The sequence below is a fragment of the Lithobates pipiens genome, unplaced genomic scaffold (assembly GCF_037356315.1).
Source record: "Lithobates pipiens isolate NorthernLeopardFrog02 unplaced genomic scaffold, aLitPip1_a1.2 Scaffold_18, whole genome shotgun sequence".
Taxonomy (NCBI): domain Eukaryota; kingdom Metazoa; phylum Chordata; class Amphibia; order Anura; family Ranidae; genus Lithobates; species Lithobates pipiens.
This window is the reverse complement of record NW_027507758.1, coordinates 563,090,422-563,108,238: the sequence shown is the minus strand read 5'-3', so window position 1 is coordinate 563,108,238 and position 17,817 is coordinate 563,090,422. Positions and strand designations below refer to the sequence as shown.

Below are 17,817 nucleotides of genomic sequence, written 5' to 3'. Positions count from 1 at the left end.
CCCTCCTCTTTAAGCCAATATGTATTCTTCTACATATTTTTGGTAAAAAAAAATCGCAATAAGCGTATATTGATTGGCATGCACAAAAGTTATAGCGTCTTACAGCCTGTGCCCACCATGCATCCTGTGTCCCATGCAGCCTGTGCCCACCATGAAGCCTGTGTCCAATGCAGCCTGTGCCCACCATGCAGCCTGTGTCCAATGTCCTATCATTGGACGGGTGATCTGTCTATTCAAGTCCCGGAAAAAGAGGAGGGGCTGTATGTGACGGCGCACGGCAGGGGAACAAAGCTTTGAAATGCTCTGATCATCCAGCCGACGGCTCTCTGCTCTTCCCATCTGCGATCGGCAGTTCTTCCCCCGGCAGCCCCTCTTGCCAGCCCTCAAAATCCACTTGCACAATGCAAGTGGGAGAGAGGAATTTTTGAGGGCTGCTCTATAGTGTGTACCTGTCTCAATTAAGAGCAGTAAGTGTTATTTCTGTCCGCTGCTTCATTCCTCTGCTATCAGCAATGATCACTTCTGACAGTTTTTCCTTACACCAATAAATAAATGGTGACAGGGGAGGGAGCTCCAGCTGATTGACAGCCTCAGCTCTGTTCCTGTGAGCTGTGTGAAGGGGGGGGGGGGTGTCCCTTCCCTCCAATCAGCTCTTACATCTCTTCTCACTGAGCTCTGCAAATTATAACTTCAGCTCTTTGCCTCCTTTTTTCTATGAGCTCAGATGAGCTTTATAAATTCTGAACTTTGAATGGGTGTAAAGAATAGAAGACTACAGATAAACAGGTATAATGTATGTAGGAGGATTTGAGTGATCTCTGTGTATAACCTGAGGCCAGTCACTTCACTGGGTATATGTACAGGTTTACAACCACTTTAAATAGCCTTCTTGATCCCCTTCAGTCTGGATTTGATCCTCAACATTCCACAGAAACTGCTCTCCTAAAACTAACAATTTACTAACAGCCGAAACTAAGGGACACTTCTGCATTCCTACTCCTGGACCGCTCTGCTGCCTTTTATATGGCTGTCCATCCCCTCCTCCTCAAAAAACTCCATGCCTTTGGTCTCCATGACTGTACTCTTCACTGGTTCTCTACCTACTTATCCAACCGCACCTTTAGTGTTAATAAAAATTCTATTTCCTCCTCTCCTCTTCCTTTCTCTGTTGGGGTCCCCCAAGGTTCTGTTCTTGGACCTCTCCTATTTTCAATCTACACCTCCTCTCTGCATCAGCTGATAGCCTCTCATGGCTTCCAATACCATCTCAAATCAATTTTTCTACCCCTCAACCCACTCTTTCAGTCTCCTCACATATCACTAATTTACTATCAGATATATTAGTCTGGATGTCACACTACTTCCTCAAACTTAATCTATCCAAAACCAAACTTATAATTTTTCCTCCATCATGTGCCTCTTCCCCTGATCTCTATGTCAAAATCAATGGCACAAATATCAGCCCATCCCCACATGCCAAGGTCCTAGGAGTAGTTCTGGATTTTGAATTCACCTTTAACCACTTAACGACCGCCGCACGCCGATGTACGTCCTATTTTTGAAGAGGGATATCTCGGTAAAGGCAGCAGCTGCTGCCACAACAGAGATATCCATCTCTTCAGGCGCCGGTCGTCTGTACGATAACAGTGGTCTCCACGGCGGATTCGCTGTGAGATCACCGCTATCGGCGGCGGGAGAGGTGCCACCCCCCCCCGCACCTTCCACCGCTTACCGGAGCCGTTGGTAGCGGTGGAGGCAATCGGGTCCTTTTGCTGGGTATGGAGCTGGGTATGGAGACGAGTGAGGCTAAGATGGCCCCCACTCGTCTCTATACCATAGGAGGGCGGAAGCGACGTTAAAACGTCACTTCCGCCCATACCTCTTAAAGGTATATTTTTTTTAAATGTAATTTTTTCTTTTTTTTTCTTTTTTTGTTGCATTTTAGTCCAAATATGAGATCTGAGGACTTTTTGACCCCAGATCTCATATTTAAGAGGACCTGTCATGCTTTTTTCTATTACAAGGGATGTTTACATTCCTTGTAATAGGAATAAAAGTGATCCATTTTTTTTTTTTTTTAAACAGTGTAAAAAATAAATAAAATCAATTAAAATAAATAAGAAAAAAAAAAAGGTTTTTAAAAACACCCCGTCACGACGAGCTTGCGCACAGAAGCGAGCGCATACGTGAGTAGCGCCGGCATATGAAAACGGTGGTCAAACCACACATGTGAGGCATCGCCGCGATCGGTAGAGTGAGAGCAATAATTCTAGCCCTATGCCTTCTCTGTAACGCAAAAAATGCAACCTGTAGAATTTTTTAAATGTCGCTTATGGAGATTTTTGAGGCTAAACGTTTGACGCCATTCCACGAGCGGGTGAAATTTTGAAGCGTGACATGTTGGTTATCAATTTACTCGGCGTACCATTATCTTTCACAATATAAAAAAAAAATTGGGCTAATTTTACTGTTGTCTTCTTTTTTTATTCAAAAAAGTGAATTTTTTCCCAAAAAAGTGCGCTTGTAAGACCGCTGCGCAAATACGGTGTGAAAAAAAGTATTTCAATGACCGCCATTTTATTCTCTAGGGTGTTAGAAAAAAAACAATATAAAATGTTTGGGAGTTCTAAGTAATTTTCTAGCAAAAAAAACTGTTTTAAACATGTAAACACTAAATCTGAAAAAGAGGCCTGGTCCTTAAGTGGTTAAGCCCCACGTCCAATCACTGTCCAAATCTTGCCGCCTCAACCTCCGCAACATCTCCAAAATAGGCCCCTTTCTAACCAATGACACAACAAAGCTCTTAATTCACTCGCTGGTCATCTCTCACCTCAATTACTGCAACTCCCTCCTCATTGGCTTACCTCTGCATACTCTATTCTCTCTTCAGTACATCGTGAATGCTGTCGCCAGACTCATCCACCTTACCAACCGCGCTGTCTCTGCTACTCCTCTCTGTCAATCTCTCCACTGGCTTCCACTCACCCAACAAATTAAATTCAAAATACTAACAACTACGTACAAAGTCATCCACAACTCTGCCCCCCAGCTACATCACTGGCCTAGTCTCAAATTACCAAACTAATTGTTCTCTTCGTTCTTCTCAAGGCCTCCTGCTCTCTAGCTCTCTCATCACCTCCTCCCATGCTCGTCTCTAGGACTTTTCCAGAGCCTTTCCAAGCCTATGGAACTCCTTACCCCAATCTGACCGTCTATCTCCTACTCTATTAGCTTTAGACGATCCTTGAAAACCCTCCTCTTAAAAGAAGCCTAGCCTACCCACACCTAACATGTGTATTTTCATTTTGTCCATCTGATCATCCCCCACAGCTACTACCCTTTGTTTCACTGTACCCTCCCTTCTAGATTGTAAACTCTAATGAGCAGGGCCCTCTGATCCCTCCTGTATCGACTTGTATTGTAATTGTACTGTCTTCCCTGCTATTGTAAAGCAATGCACAATCTGTTGGCACTATATAAATCCTGTAGAATGATAATAATAAATCTCAGCTACAGTATAACCAAGAGAATTCAATGCAGACTGCACATTTTCTCTAACCTGATGCAGTACACAGACCGATCATTTGAGAGTTCAGCTGACACTTTGATAGGGAAGCTCTGTAGCTGATCATGAATTTGTCCCTATTACCTGTTCCTTGTGCGCCTCATTATTTTCCAGTCCGTCCACCTGGAGCAAATTCTTGGCCACTCCGATTGTTGGGAGATCGGTGAGGATCCCAAGATGGCAGGCCACTCCAAACCCTGGAAACAGGAACATGAGACATAATGGATACAAGATTTAAATATATTATATATACAGTATGTAGCCAGGAGCTGGCTCCTATGCTTGCAATCCAGAGACATTTTCTGTGTTATTATTGTAGGGTTGGCTCCCTCTAGTGTTTGCTGGAATCTATGTGTCAATTTCCTTTTTCCTGTGATAGGATTTAGAGCAAAGAATCATGGGATGTGTAGTTCAGAATGCTGAAGTGACTACGCCAGAGGGACTGATCTGAACTACAATTAACAGAATGCTGAGTGGACAGAACGGATTGCTGGGGAAGGATATAAAAAGGGCTGGTGTGGCCTAGATCAGCCTCTCGGATGCCGTTTGACTCTGCCAGCAGGAGGTCTGTGTGACAGTGAGCTGCTGTTGATTTGTGGCCTACACAGCGGGGAGCCAGACAGCTATACCCAGAGGGACCTCTGCGGACAGCATCGGTTCTTCCCTGCAGCGGACCAGAGGGTGTTCCAGGTCATCCAGAGACGCCTGCACTTTATATCCCAGTGAGCTGCAGCGTGGTGCGATTGTGTGTGATTAGCAGGAGCAGGAGTCATTGGCTCCCGCTGCCGTGTCTTAGCCAATGAGGAGGGAGAGACCGAGAGAGCACTCTTGCACATCGCTGGATCAGGCTCAGGTAAGTATTAGGGGGGGCTGGGGGGAGCTGAACTCTGAAGGTTTGTTACCTTCATGCATGAAAGTGAAAAACCTTTAGCCTTTACAACCACTTTAAGGCACAATGGCTGAATCAATAAGCAATACGGACAAGGCTCTCTGCATCATAAGAATGGCTTAACAAAATTGCAAATCCTTTAGCAGGCAAAATAGTTCAATACACAATGGGGTATATATATATATAAAATTGTAGAGCTGTTTCTCTTGTGAAACTGCACGTACATTTGTGCAGTGTGACAAAATCTATGTTATTAAGTATTTTTTTACCTTGGAGTCAATTTTTTTTTATTTATATGGTGTAGGGTGAATCAGAAATATACAGCATTATGGCCATTATTAGATGGTGACGATCATAGGAAATAAATAATTATTTCCTATAATCATCCACTCCATCTAGTGGCCACATTGGCAAAACAGCCCCCTCACCTTGGCTAAGTAATATGCCTCCTTTGATCATGCAGCTAAACTGGAGGAAACAAGGGCCATTGCTCAGACACCCTTGATGCATTTAGAAAAACCTAGACATGGTGGCTTCTTTCTAAATTCCCAGTAAATTGATCTACTGACCCATGCTAGATGGTCCAGCCTTATGTTGGAACTATCTGCTCACTGGCAATGGTGACAAAACCACAAAGTCTCCAATGTTATGCATGTTTTTATGACAGGTTCTTTTTAATGAGACATCAGGGGTCTTAAGTATGTTTTCATGCATAGGCACCCCCTTGAATTACGTGGCCACAGTTGGATTGTCAGATTTACACACACTCCTGGCATTTCCCAAAAGGATTAAATAAGTTAAACTCCAGTTGCATCAAAAAATAAGATGTGAAAAGTCACATTGGTTGATTTACTAAAACTGGAAAGTTCAAAATCTGGTGCAGCTCTGCATAGAACCAATATCTGGAGAGTACTGAGTCACAGCAAAAGAGCTCTGAAAGGGGAAGGCACATTGGGACCTGTTGACAGGTCTAAGTGTAAGCAGTGGCGGCTCATGGTACTTTTTTTTAGGGGGGGGTGGCTGTGGGTGCATTCTTTGCTGCCCCCCTAATTGGGGGGGAACCCACCATCCCCCCCCCCCCCGTGGGTCAGTTGGTCGGTCACACAGCTGTGAACACCACACATTGCACTGCACGTCTGCCTACTGCAGCGCCATATCTAGAGAGGTCCTGCAGTGCCTACGGATGCACAATGCGGTCTCTGGGACTTTTAGTCCCCCTAGGATCGTACAGGTCAGGCTCAGTATATACAACGGAGACTGTCGCTCCTCTCTGCCCATACTCTGTATGATTCTGATCAGCAGCTCCTCCTCAGTACAGCTCAGCTCTCTCCCAGTGGCTGTGAAACTCTTCAGCAGCTCCAGCACCAGAACAATTTGTGGGATCACCCCTGATACAAACTCTGGGTTGTACTGCTCGGTGAGGCTCTGCAGCTCGGAGCCCAGGCTCTTGGCCATGCTATACACATTCTCCAAGGACTGAGCAGCAGGAGCCCGCTGCCATACCATCCCCACCCTCCACCTCCCTCCTCCTCCTAGGCCAATGGGCTCGCTTCACCTTTGGGCGAATTGGGAAAGAAGTCTCAGGACCCGCTATTGTCACACAACTGGGTGGGCTCAGGACACAGTGCTCTGCGACCCGAGCCCACCCTTTTTTGAAGCTTATTAGAGCCTCTGGCTTTAATCACGTGCTTCAAAAAACAAAAAACCCTTTGGAATCCACACACCTGGCCCCCTGCATGTGGATTAAGAGGTAGACGCATGAATAGGGGGGGGCGCCCTGCATTACAAGCCACCACTGAATGTAAGGTGAGAGCATAAATTGATTGGTGGCAGATTACGTGGCATTCTTGGAGTCAGCATTCACTGTGGAAACATTCAATATTGGACATTTACATTGGACTATTTACTTAATATATCTGTTTTGGTTATAGTATCGCGTTGGGAAAGTCTTTTGAGCCAAGGTGTTCCCCCCACTGCTTCACTATTATTTTGTGTAGAATCCTTTAATTTGGTATAGTTTTGCTATTGAGGGGTTTCCACCATTTTTGTAACTGCATCACTGATTAATAAGCATTCGTTTTTGAGGCAAGAGGTTCCCACCACTGTTGCATTATACTGTAACTTTGTTTTGTAGAATTATTTGATTTTAATTTTAATTGTGATAATTTTGGTTTTGAGGGGATCTCTATCACTATATGTAACTGTAACACTAATTCTATATCAGGTTCTGAATATTATTTGCATACTCATTGGTTTATTATTCGTAAATGATGTTGTTTTTATGAACCATCGCCATTTGTTTTTCAACCACTGCAACTTTGAACCTTAACACACTAAGGATTTCCACCACTATTTGTGAATCACCATCTTGAGAGGTAGCGCTGCACTTTGTTAGTTTTTGTTTTATTGCCAAAGTCAGTTGCAAATTAAAAAAATATATATATTTTTTTAATTTTGCACATTTGTGTTTTAAAGAAAAAAGTTACCGGATTGAATGTAAACAGAAAAGAATATTACAGCGGTTGTAAACCTGAAACATTTTTTACCTAAATGTATTCCTTGCATTAAGATAAAAAATGTTTAGGTGTCAGTATCCCCTTTCGCCTCAAATCCCTCATTCAACCCAGCACCGTGTACGTCTGCAGCTCTTCTCTCCCCTCACTTTCGGGTCTCGCTGGCTTTACTGAGGAACCTGGAGCCATTGGCTCCCAGTGCTGTCAACCAAAGCCAGTGACGGGGGCCAGGGCCGAGTCCTGCTGTCTGTGTCATAGCATGCAACAGCGGGGCTCGGGTACGAGCACGCACAAGTGCACCCCATGGAAAGCAGCTTCCAATGGGGGCACTGGACAGGGGGGAGGGGCCAGGAGTGTTGGCAGGGGACCCGAAAAAGGTGGTTCGCAGCCACTCTGTGCAATTCAATTGCACAGAGCAGGTAAGTATAGACATGTTTGTTTTAAAAAATAGCAGGACGTAAGAGATGCGTCCTAAAAACATTGCTGACTTTTTTTTAGGACAAATCTCTTATGTTCAAAATGCTCAAGTGGTTCATTTTCAGTGCCGAAGAAGGAGAGGCTATACTGTATACAATACAATGTGCAGAGACACTCCATTGTACCACACCTCAAAAAATCATGCCAGAATATCAAATTATGAAGATTTACCTCGATGGTGGAGGATACCATTACCATCAACAAGCAGCACCTGGAAAATAAAAACCACCCTTGTTAGGTATTCCTTTTATGAGACATAAGAAGAATTATTTCTATATTATAAAAATTTGACACCGGCACACAGCCTCTACTTTTCCCCACAACTACCCCAGGGGTTCTGCTAAAGAAAATACTGACTTCAGCAAGGAAGTCGCCATGTTGGCCCGCCCACTCCTGCCTAACAAGCCTCCATGATAGTCTGTGAGCATCACATTCCTGGACTGCAGTCAGGAGGGGCGGAGCCAGGCACTGACTTTCTGGTTAAAGTCATTATTTTCATAAAAAGGTGAGATTCATTGATAAGTCATTGACATTGGACCTGCAGCTGACCACCGTCTGACCTGCATTTGACTTTGGTTGCTGACCTCATCTGGAAATGCTAGCTGCCTAACATTGGATGAATTCCCCTAGTAACATTTGAAACATTTTCAATTTCTCATCACCTGCTGTCTCAGTGACAATGGACAGCAGGGCACAGAGTGGGGTACTCAGGACCTCTTTCTATGAAAATTCTAGTTGCCTGGCTTATCTATTAGCCTTAAAAGAAAAGTAGAGCCAAAGCTTGTTTTGGTCATAATTCTCATGTGGGTCATAGGAGTGTACTTACTTTTGCACTCCTATGACCCAGAATCAGCCAACAGGGGGCTAAACCCTGCTATCGGCTGACATCACAGAGCCTCTCCAAAATCTTATATATAATAGAATATATTGAAAGGATAAAGCACACTATAGTGCAGTACCAAGCCAATTAAACAACTTGTCTCTTTATCCTAGTAAAGTTTGCTGTAAGGTCAGTACATTACTTTAACCACTTTAAGACCAGCCACCGCAGTTGTACTGTCGCAGGTTGGCTCCCCTGCGCGAACCACCGTCATTGTATATCGGCCGCGGCACGAAGCCGGAGCCGATGTCCGCCAGCCACCCGCGATTGCTCCACAGAGGGATGGAACAGGGATATGTCAATGTAAAAAGACAGGTCCCCGTTCTGACAGGGGAGTAGAGAGAGATCTGCTGTTCCTAGTGATCAGGAACAGCAATCACTCTCTATATCCTATCAGTACACTGCCCCCCCCCCCCCCCAGTAAGAAACATCTCTCTAGGGAACACTTAACCCCTTGATTGCCCCCCCCCCTAGTGTTAACCCCTTCCCCCCTTCCCTGTCAGTAACATTTATACAGTAATCAGTGGAATTTTTATGTATAAAATGTCAATGTTCCCAAAACAGTGTCAAAAGTGTGCGATCTGTCCGCCACAATGTTGAAGTCCCAATAAAAATCGCTGATCACTGCCATTACTATTAAAAAAAAAAAAATCTATCCCCTATTTTGTAGACCCTATATTTTTTGCGCAAAACCAATCAATATAGGCTTATTGCGATTTCTTTGACCAAAAATATGTAGAAGAATATGTAGAATACATATTGGCCTAAACTATGAAGAAATTATTTTTTGGGATATTTATTATAGCAAAAAGTAAAAAATATATATTTTTTTCAAAAAAATTGTCGGCCTTTTTTTGTTTATAGCGCAAAAAATAAAAACCGCAGAGGTGATCAAATACCACCAAAAGAAAGCTCTATTTATGGAAAAAAATGATATAAAAGGTACAGGGCCCTCCTGTACCTTTTGTATTGTACTGTAATTGTGTTGTCCTCCCTTATACGTTGTAAAGCGCTGCATAAAGTGTTGGCGCTATATAAATCGTGTATAATAATACATTTTGTTTAGGTATAGCCTCACGTGCAATTGTCAGTTAAAGTGACGCAGTGCTGTATGGCAAAAAATTGCCTGGTCGGGAAGGGGGCAAATCTTTCGGTCTTTAAAGAGGAGGACCGTTTAAAAAATAAAATAAAATTAAAAGTCAGCAGCTGCAAACACTGCAGCTGCTGACTTAATAAGCCAACTTACCTGTCCAGGGTGCCCGCGATGTCGGCCGCCCGAGGCCGATCAGTCCCTCGGCTCTCGGGTCCCGGCGCCGCTATTCCTTCTAAGGGAAACAGGCAGTGGAGCCTTGCGGCTTCACTGCCCGTTTCCTACTGCGCATGCGCGAGTCGCGCATCGCTTTGTGAATGTGACACACAGTTCCCAGAACACAGCGCGACCCATTACCCAGAACAAAACGCGATGAGGAGAGAAGACAGAAGATCTCCGCGGAGGAGGAAGAGGAAGATTAGGATTATGTGCCTAGCAACAGGCATTTCTGGTAAGTAAAAAAAAATTTAAAAATTTCATTTTTTTTTTTTTAGATTTTTTTGTAATTTTTAATATTTTTTTTTTTCAGGTTGGCCCTCCACTTTAAGTAGTTAATAAAGCAGCACAGTGTGTCCTGTAATGCACTATATTCTTTGCATATATTGGGTTTCCTGTGGTTGGTACTGGACTGGACGGAGTGGGGAAAGGCCGCTTTTTGGAGAAAGCCTTTATACCTGCATAGTTGCTTTTTTTTTGTGAAGTGGCTGCAAATATCCGGCAGATGACAAGCACACATGACCTCATAATTATATAAAGTCACATTTTTTGGTAAGCAGATGCTGTGCGCTCTGCCTTGGTGATGTTACCCTGAAGTTGTGTAAACAGCTTGCAGTGGATCTGCACAAGTTTATCATAGCACAATTTTATTGGACTTTTATTATAAAATTTATGTTTTATACATATTATTTATTGCACTAGCACTTTGGAATGTACATGTATTAATTATTCTTGATATCTATCACATTGCATTTTATTGAGGGTCCGGCTTATATGATGGATGTTTTTTCTTTGAGTCCCGAATGTTTGTGCTATATTAATAACTGTAATAAATAAATTGGTATCCAATCAGACAAGCCCTGGCACTATAGAGCTATTGGTAAATTTAAATCAGATTGTAAAGTGTACGGTAGCAGAATGTAGAACAGGAAGATCCAGCAAAGCTCTCACCTGAGGCATCTGTTCTGGCTTCTTCTCCTGCAAAGTCTTTACTGCCTCCACCAACGATGGCACCTCTCTGAAGGCCAGGAAGCCAGCAACATAAGGGGCATCCAGAGTTACCATGTTAAAATCTTCATGGATCACCTGCAGAGAGAGCAGGGGTCAATACTGGGGGTACCAGTGCAATGGCGTATTTTCCTACAACTGTGAAGAGGAAATCTGCATTGTACAAATTCTATGAGATGATTTGGGAATGGGAAGAGGATGGGATAGGAAGGGAATACAGGTTGTACTTTTCCAAGAATTTAACAGTTATGTGGCACTGGAATGTGGCATCATTTTCAAAAAATGAATACCTGTGTGTCCACTCCCCCATACTGCTCATTAAAAGTGTCAGTAAACCTAAATTCTTTTGTGACAGCAATCCTCACAAATAAAAGCAGCAAGCACTAAACAGCAAAAAAGTGCTCCTAAATACCTTTTTTTTTCAGGTAATGTGACTGCTATTTCTCGTTCAGGGCTCTGAGGAGTCTGGGTGGTGGGTGGGACCAAGTCGCTGTGCATCACATGTCCACCTGACTTCCGATAAGCCCCCCGCCCGCAGACCCCGACAACCAACGGCCAGGGTTGTCGGGAAGAGGCCCTTGTCCTCATCAACATGGGGACAAGGTGCTTTGGGGTGGGGGGGCGGCGCGGTCCCCCTTCCCCAAGGCACCCCCCCCATGTACGGCTCAGGAGGGGGGGGGGGGCGCTCGCTCATCCCCACCCCCTTTTCTGACTGGCCGGGTAGCATGCTTGGATAAGGGTCTGGTATGGCTCTCGGTGGAGACCCCCACGCTGTTTTTTTCGGCATAGGGGGTTCGTCTTAAATCCATACCAGACCTAAGGGCCTGGTGTGCTCTCGGAGGGGGAACCCACGCCAAATTTTTTAAATAAATTTGGCGTGGAGTTCCCTCTCGAGAGCTGATAATTCTGTGAGAGTAGCCTCCGTATAGACGGAGATCCGACTTGGAGGCGGTCTCCATTGAAATCAACGGGTACCAAACGCCTACAAGTAGTACAGGAACCTTTTCTGAAGTCGGAGCGACTTCAGTAGTGTGCATTAAGACGGCTCTCATTCACTTACATTGAATTTAACATGTAGCGTGACTTAAGGCGACTAGGGGCGACCTGAAGTCAGATCTGAGTCACCCCTGTGTGAACCGGCTCTTAAAGTAGTGCAGTGCCAAGTAGCAAAAAAAATTCTCTGGTCATGAAGGGGATAAAACCAGAACTGAAGTGGGTAATGGGTGAATGCCAACTTTAAAGGGACAGCTCTGTGAGTCTGTACTAGGGGGGAAAAAGTCAGTTCCCGACAATCAGTTGTTTTCTTTCCTTTGTATATATCTAGCCAGCCACTTCTCCCTCCTATGAGGAATAGAATAGGAATAGGTTTCTGTGGTGTCTAATCCGTCTCTAATATAGGCTGCTCAGTTATTGAAGCTAATTCTGAGACCCCCTCCTCTGTGGCTCTTACTCCCCCTTCGTGGATGCCTGGGGACCGTCATTACCTCCATCTCGGGGTAGCTCAGCACCACGAGTGAGGCACAGGCCACAGTGTCATTTCCCTTGATGTAGGACAGATCCACTCCACCGACTCTTTTCAGTCCATCAAGTTCCACATGTTGCTGCCAGCTCTCCGTATTGGTGGTGATCAACTGATCCTTCAGAAGTATCTGCTGCCTGGAAGGGAAGGGACAAAGAAAGCTGAGGACAGACATTATGACAGAAATGACTGCACTGAGACAAGGATCTGACCTCCAGGATTATGTTATAGATATGCGTACACTCAGGGACTCAGAAGACAGTGTTGTCACCCATGGAGCTGGCAGGGTAGCAGATGTCAGACCTCTGGGGGTGGAAGGAGCTTCAACTCCATGCTGCACCTACTGGCAGTGGCAGCCAAAGTAAAGCTGATGTGCCCTAGATGCACATAGGAGGCCATGTTTTGGCTCTAACAGAGGTCACAGCATGGATTTACTTATTTACCAATATTAAAGGATAAGTCCAATTAAAACAAAAAACAGAAAAATAAGCACAAGGGACATAACTTACAGTCAGCAGGATGTATCCCTTGTGCTGATTCCTATTATTTTAGTAGTAATCCTCCTCTGTCCCAGCCACCCCTATGCCCACAATCTTCCAGTGTGGAAGGGGTAACAGAACTAATGGATTGTTACAGGCTCTCATCAAGAGAGCCTGTCTATGCCCATCCTTTCTGCCTATCTCTGCCATTCCCAGAAGCCATTAATACAGCTTCTATGACTGAAGCAGGATCTATGAATGAAGGGGGGGGGGACTGTAAATTATATACCAGTCCTCCATTCACAGATTACTTTGCATTCAAATAAATTGTAGTAGGGCTTCTAGAAATGGTGGAGCTGGGAACAAGGGGCAGGCAAACAGGGCCTCTCTGGAGGCCCATTAGTTCTATTAATCCCTACTACACCAAAAGCTTTTGGCGGGTTGGTGAAGAAGGGAGGTGGGGCAGAGAAGTATTTCTACTGACAGAAGAGGAATGTGTACAGGGCACACATCCAACTGACTGTAAGCTATGTCCCTTGTGCTGATTAACCTTTGACTGCCACCACCAATTGTGGTATGACCATGGCCCAAGGGGAGGGGATGGTATTCTTACACACACCCAGGTGGTGGCATCCACTTATATAGTTTGTAAATCTGATAAGCCAACTGTTGGCTGTCGGATGGAAGTGACCTGTTGATTTGCCTTTCCCCAATGTGTGTGCCCCCGCCATCTTTTCTGGGCTTTCCATGCCCATCAGCGCATAAGCGACCAGCAGGTGGGTGCTGCCAGGTAGAAAGGAGGGAGATCAGCTACTGACCCAGAAGTGTTGTGTAAAATGTCCCTTCCAGGTGCTGGTGTCACTTTTCCCAACCAGTATAGGGGGGAAGAAGCTAATGGAACGCAATCTGCTCTCCATTAGCTTCATTGAAGGACAGGTAAGACATCAGGGGTCTTTTAGACCCCTAATGTCTCAAGAAAGAAACCTGTCACCAGAAAATGCATCACACAGAGGACTTTTTGTCACCTATGTGATGACAAAAAATTTTTTAAAATGTTTTGAGCCCCCCCACATACACAAATGTATAAACATAAATGCGCGCAGCGTGGGCGCCTATGCATAAAAATTTTCATGCTAGACATGTTATACATCGCCGTGCACATTGAAGAGGGAATATTAACCACTTCAGCCCTGGAAGATTTTCCTGCTTAATGACCGAGACATTTTTTGCGATACGGAGCTGCGTCGTTTTAACTGGCAATTGCACGGTCCTGCAACGTTGTACCCAAACAAAATTGATGTCCTTTTTTCCCACAAACAGAGCTTTCTTTTGGTGGCATTTGATCACCTCTGAGGTTTTTATTTTTTGCGCTATAAAGAAAAAGGGAGCGTCAATTAAAAAAAAAAAAAAACATCTTTTACTTTTTGCTATAATAAACATCCCCAAAATGTTTTTAAAAAACAAATTTCTTCATCAGTTTAGTCCAATATGTATTCTTCTACATATTTCCATATTATATGGTAAAAAAACAAAAAAACGCAATAAGCGTATATTAATTGGTTTGCGCAAAAGTTATAGCGTCCAGGGACCATTGACGTTTATACAGCGATCAGTGCTATAAAAATGCACTGATTACTGTATAAATGTCACTGGTAGGGAAGGGGTTAACTCTAGGGGGTGATCAAGGGGTTAAATGTGTTCCTTCGTGTTTCCTACTGTGGGGGGATGGACCTGACTGGGGGAGGAGACATATCGCTGTTTGTAATTACTACAAACAGATCTGTCTCTTCTCCCCCGTCAGAACAGGTTTACACATCCAAATCACCGTTCTGGTGGGTGGCCGGTGGCGATCGCGCCCGCCGGCCACTGACAAGTCCCCAGCTGTTCAGCAGGTGCGAGCGGGGGACCCGATATGGCTCTTAAAGGAGCCAACGTACCTATACGGCGATTTGAGGCAACATGCCACTTGCTGACGTATATCAGCCTGAGCCAGGCGCAAGTGGTTAATCAGGGTTAGCTCTAAAATGATAACATGTAGGGGATTTTAAAGCGTTGTCTATGGAAAATATAGTGTACTGAAGTTTGTCGCTATTTCACATCACACACATTTTAAGACTTGACATGTTGGGTATCTCTTTACTCCGCACAACTTTAACATTAGTGTCTTTTTTACTAAAATATTGCGCTTCCTAAACCATTGAGCTAATATCTTGTGACATAAAAATTGGAACTACCACTATTTTATTCTCTAGGATAGGGGTCTCTAACCTTCTTAACCACTTGACGTCCGGGCCATAGCCAAATGACGGCTACAGCACGGACCTCAATTTCCGGGAGGCCGTCATATGACGTCCTCCCCTTTCCTCGCTCCCTGTGCACGCTCACCAGTGCGCATCGGGGAAATTCTGTGCTGGCCAAATTACAGATTGCTGTAAATGGCCAATCACAGCGGCCATTTACTACGCGATCGGCGTGGCCAATGAGCGATCATCTCAAATGTAAACATATGAGATTATCTCTCATTGCCGGCTCTCAACTTCAAATAAAAGGGGTTATTTGGGGAACATTTGCACTTTCCTGGCTTGTTCGGGTCTCAAGAAATTAGATAAACTGTCAGAACATCAGATGGGATAATTTTTTTATGATTTGTACCACAGCTTGTAGACTTTAAAATTTTCACAGACCAAATAATTTTCACTAATTTGGGTTATTTTTACCAAAGATATGTAGCAGTATAAATTGTGGCCAAAATTTATGATTACTAATTTGCTAAATTTTATCACAAAAATTCTTTTTTTTCCAACATTTTCTGTGTTTTTTTTATTTATAGCGCAAAAAATAAAACACCCAGAGGTGATCAAATACACCCAAAAGAAAGTTATATTTGTATGAAGGAAAGGACAAAAACATATTTGGGTAAGAGCTGCATGACTGAGTAATGGTCATTCAAAGTATGACAGAACCGAAAGCTGAAAATTGGACTGGACAGGAGAGGGGTTTAAATGCCCAGTAAGCAAGTGGTTAAACAAAGGGCCAGTTTATTGTCCTTAAAGGGACTGTAAAGGCAGAAGTTTTTTTTTTTTTTTAATACATTCTATGCATTAAGATAAAAAGCCTTCTGTGTGTAGCAGCCCCCATAATACTTACCTGAGTCCCATCTCTATCCAGTGATGTACACAAATGCCTTCACCGTCCCGGACTCCCTCTCCTATTGGCTGCGACATAGCACCAACGCCACTGACTCCCACTGCTGTCAGTGGAAAGAATAGTTCCCCGTTGTTGGTATCAGTGGGAGGAATAGTTCCCTGTTGTTGGTGTCAGCGGGAGGAATAGTTCCCCGTTGTTGGTGTCAGTGGGAGGAATAGTTCCCCATTGTTGGTGTCAGTGGGAGGAATGGTGTCCCGTTGTTGGTGTCAGTGGGAGGAATGGTGTCCCGTTGTTGGTGTCAGTGGAAGGAATAGTTCTCCTTTGTTGGTGTCAGTAGAAGGAATAGTTCCCCATTGTTGGTATCAGTGGGAGGAATAGTGTCCCGTTGTTGGTGTCAGTGGAAGGAATAGTTCCCTCATTGTTGGTGTCAGTGGAAGGAATGGTGTCCCATTGTTGGTGTCAGTGGGAGGAATAGTTCCCCGTTGTTGGTGTCAGTGGAAGGAATAGTGTCCCGTTGTTGGTGTCAGTGGGAGGAATAGTTCCCCCATTGTTGGTGTCAGTGGAAGGAATGGTGTCCCATTGTTGGTGTCAGTGGGAGGAATAGTTCCCCGTTGTTGGTGTCAGTGGAAGGAATAGTTCCCTCATTGTTGGTGTCAGTGGGAGGAATGGTGTCCCGTTGTTGGTGTCAGTGGAAGGAATAGTTCTCTGTTGTTGGGTGTCAGTAGAAGGAATAGCTCCCCATTGTTGGTATCAGTGGGAGGAATAGTGTCCCGTTGTTGGTGTCAATGGAAGGAATAGTTCCCTCATTGTTGGTGTCAGTGGAAGGAATGTTGTCCCATTGTTGGTGTCAGTGGGAGGAATAGTTCCCCGTTGTTGGTGTCAGTGGGAGGAATTGTGTCCCGTTGTTGGTGTCAGTGGAAGGAATTGTTCCCTCATTGTTGGTGTCAGTGGGAGGATTGGTGTCCCGTTGTTGGTGTCAGTGGAAGGAATAGTTCTCTGTTGTTGGGTGTCAGTAGAAGGAATAGTTCCCCTGTTGGTGTCATCAATGGGAGGAATAGTTCCCCGTTGTTGGTGTCAATGGAAGGAATAGTTCCCTCATTGTTGGTGTCAGTGGAAGGAATGTTGTCCCATTGTTGGTGTCAGTGGGAGGAATAGTTCCCCGTTGTTGGTGTCAGTGGGAGGAATTGTGTCCCGTTGTTGGTGTCAGTGGAAGGAATAGTTCTCCGTTGTTGGTGTCAGTAGAAGGAATAGTTCCCCATTGTTGGTGTCAGTGGGAGGAATGGTGTCCCGTTGTTGGTGTCAGTGGGAGGAATAGTTCCCCTGTTGGTGTCATCAATGGGAGGAATAGTTCCCCGTTGGTGTCATCAAAGCCTTAATTTCCATCTGGAGTTATGGTGATCCCCACCACTCCTCACTCTTCGCTCTCCATATTCACACCTGCCCTTAGCTCAAGCACCGGGGGCGGGGCCCCCAGGAAGGGCGGTCCTTGGTGCCCATTGGGTAATGTGCATCGATCCTTTAAATGCAGGAAGAAAGCCAAGAAAACTAATCACGGCATAAAAGGGGTTCAGCAGAGCCTGCAGCTGATTGGCTGGGACTTCATGAATAAGCCCCGTCCCTGAAGGGCTGATAACAAGGTGTCGGTACTCACTTCTCCCATTCCACCAACGTCTCCTGCTGGGAGCTCGGCGCCTCTGCCATGGTGACAACTCGTGCTTCCCCGGAAGTGTACCGCCCATACACTCCGCTCCGTAGCTTGATTGGCTGTCATCTCCTTCCCTGTTTGACGATTGGCAGAATGAATGGCATCGCAATAAGGGGAATATGGCGTTGTCCTATCATGTGACAGAGGCGAGCCAATCAAGAAACACCAGGAAGCATTCTAAATATGTCGCCGGTAGGCGTGCGTTTCCAACCAAGTGTTAAGCTTTACATCGCACTAACAAAAATGAGTATTTATCATCAATTCTACTCATTGTATACTTCCTAATGGAATATATTGTCGCACTATGCAAATAGAACGCAATGCGTCCC

The 17,817-nt window shown here is 44.7% G+C and overlaps 1 protein-coding gene across 2 annotated transcripts in view; it reads right to left on the bottom strand.

Moving 5' to 3' along the window:
• Window positions 1-17,573, bottom strand: part of ENDOV (endonuclease V) — a 36,952-nt gene extending 19,379 nt beyond the window's left edge. The window contains exons 1-5 of one of the 2 annotated variants that reach the window (XM_077488977.1): window positions 17,435-17,573; window positions 12,123-12,294; window positions 10,582-10,716; window positions 7,616-7,655; window positions 3,650-3,762 (exon numbers count right to left, since the gene is read on the bottom strand). In XM_077488977.1, the coding sequence (XP_077345103.1) occupies window positions 3,650-3,762; window positions 7,616-7,655; window positions 10,582-10,716; window positions 12,123-12,294; window positions 17,435-17,484 (510 nt within the window). In that variant the 5' untranslated portion in view covers window positions 17,485-17,573. The remainder of the gene's footprint in view (window positions 1-3,649; window positions 3,763-7,615; window positions 7,656-10,581; window positions 10,717-12,122; window positions 12,295-17,434) is intronic. The other variant, XM_077488978.1, reaches the window with a different exon arrangement.
• Between the last annotated feature and the right edge of the window lie 244 nt (window positions 17,574-17,817).